Genomic DNA, 2,126 nt, shown 5'->3' on the forward strand with positions numbered 1-2,126 from the left:
CAGCAGCAGCATCGTCGGCGTCACACAGTGGGACAGCGCATGGGACTAGAGACCTGGGTGCCCAATGGCGTGGTGCCAGCTGGGGTGCCGAGGGCCAAGGTGTTCGCTGTGAGTGTGGGGAAGCACGCCAAGTTTCGGTGCTATGTTACCGGCAAGCCCAAGCCGGAGATCATCTGGCAGAAGGACGGTGAGCCCCTCACCCCTGGCCGCAGGCACCTCATCTATGAGGACCGGGAGGGCTACTTCATCCTCAAGGTGCTGTACTGCAAACCCCAGGACCAGGGGCTGTATGTTTGCACCGCATCCAACACCGCTGGCCAGACTCTCAGCACAGTGCGGCTCCAGGTGAAAGGTAGGAGCGTGCCCAGGTGCTGCTGGGGGCAGCTGGGTGCTGAGGGGGTCCAGGGCTCTTCATCCAGCTGGGATATGAGCCTAGTGTTCCTGGGCTCTCTCCTGCCCTTGCAGCCGGGGTCACCCCAAGCTCCTCCAGACACAGGCTGGAAACAGGGAATGCTGGGCTGCCCCACGGAGCCAGGTCCCCCTCTGCCCTCTCTCGCCTTGCAGAGAGGTGGTGTCTCTTGAGGGCTGTGGGTATTCAGCTACAAATGGGGAGGGGGGACAGCGCCTTGGTGACAAATTCCCCTGGAAGTGCCGAGTGGTTTTGGCATGCTGCCCTGCAGGGCACAGCTCCAAGCATTGTGCTGGCAGCCACCCCATCCCCCAGAGCCACCCTGTCAGCTGGGGACAGCATGGCTGGGGTGACCCAGCAGCTGGTGCATCCCTTGCCTGCACCCCGCTGCTCCCCTCTGCTAACATGTCTGCCATGGCATGCTGGCGTGTGTCCCCCAAAACTCCCTGCTGAGATGCTGGGGGCATTGCTGGGCCTCCCCAGCCCGTGCCCTGGTTTCCCCCTGCTCCGGGAGATGTGCTTCCCAGAGCAGTGTCTGAAGAGAAGAGGGGCAGAGGAGAGCCAAGGGCTCATGGCTCTTCAAAGTGAGCTGGGAACGCCCGGAGTGAAGGGCTGCCAGCGGTGCACAGCGGGTGCTGTGCCCCTCAGCACCTATCTCTCCCGGTGGCAGAGCACCGCCTGCGGTTCCAGGTGCAGCTGGCAGACGTGGAGGTGTCAGAGCAGGAGGATGCCGTGCTGGAGTGCCAGGTGCCGCTTGAGACCATTCCCACCGCATGGTACCTGGAGGACAGGGAGCTGCAGCCCAGCCAGAAGTACGTGATGGAGGAGCGAGGCGTGGTGCGGCGCCTGACCATCCGCGATGCCCGCACTGATGATGACGGCATCTACCTCTGCCAGATGAAGGATAAGGGGCGCAGCATTGCTGAGGTCTCTGTCCGAGGTGGGGGTCAGGTACCCACAGCACAGCTTTGCCTCCCTATCCCCCTCCTTGCCAGGATCCCCACTGCCCCCTGCACCTGCCTTCCCACCAATCGGCTGTGGTACCTGCTGCTGCTCCTTCTCAACGTCCTCCTCTTTCCCACCCCAGGGAGCCCACCCTGCTCCCTGGCATCCCTCCCAGGCCTTCATGCATCTCTTCCCGTAGGGGTGATCATGAAGCGACTGCCACGGAAGCTGGATGTGATGGAGGGGGAGAACGCTGTTTTCTGTGTGGAAACGCGAGAAGTGGCAGAGGGGACCTGCTGGAGCCGGGATGGGGTGCAGCTGTGGGAGTCACCCCGCACCGTGCTGAAGAGTTTCGGCAGGACACACCTCCTCGTGCTGGTGCATGTTACTCGCCAGGATGCGGGCATCATCTCCTTCACTGTGGGGGAGTCACAGACGTCCTCCCAGCTACGGGTCAAGTGTAAGTCTCAGGCTCAGAGTGGTCCTATGTCTTCTGTCCTGCCCATTCATGAAGGGTGACATGGGGGAGAGACAGGATGGACACCCACTGCACTGGGGACATGATGCTGTGATGGCTTTTTGGGGAAGGGGGATTTTAGCAGGGCTCCAAGGCCCCAGCCTGGCTGGTACTCGTAAATCCTTGCAACCAGCACCATGCTACATGGGAGCAAGACCATCTTCTCCATTCTCTCTGTCAGAGAGAGGATCCCCAGAGAAGCAGGCTGTGCAGCCCCATTCAGTCCTTCTGCCATCTCACCAGGAGGCTCACTGC

At 61.9% G+C, this 2,126-nt stretch overlaps 1 protein-coding gene across 1 annotated transcript in view; it reads left to right on the forward strand.

The window, feature by feature from the left end:
- Positions 1 to 1,814, forward strand: part of LOC104499781 (obscurin-like protein 1) — a gene marked incomplete at its 3' end in the record, with an annotated part of 2,666 nt that extends 852 nt beyond the window's left edge. The window contains exons 3-5 of the mRNA XM_010143335.1: positions 80 to 352; positions 1,080 to 1,349; positions 1,554 to 1,814. Coding sequence (XP_010141637.1) covers positions 80 to 352; positions 1,080 to 1,349; positions 1,554 to 1,814 — 804 coding nt within the window. The remainder of the gene's footprint in view (positions 1 to 79; positions 353 to 1,079; positions 1,350 to 1,553) is intronic.
- Positions 1,815 to 2,126: the final 312 nt, after the last annotated feature.

Source organism: Buceros rhinoceros, unplaced genomic scaffold (assembly GCF_000710305.1).
Source record: "Buceros rhinoceros silvestris isolate BGI_N320 unplaced genomic scaffold, ASM71030v1 scaffold20549, whole genome shotgun sequence".
Taxonomy (NCBI): Eukaryota; Metazoa; Chordata; class Aves; order Bucerotiformes; family Bucerotidae; genus Buceros; species Buceros rhinoceros.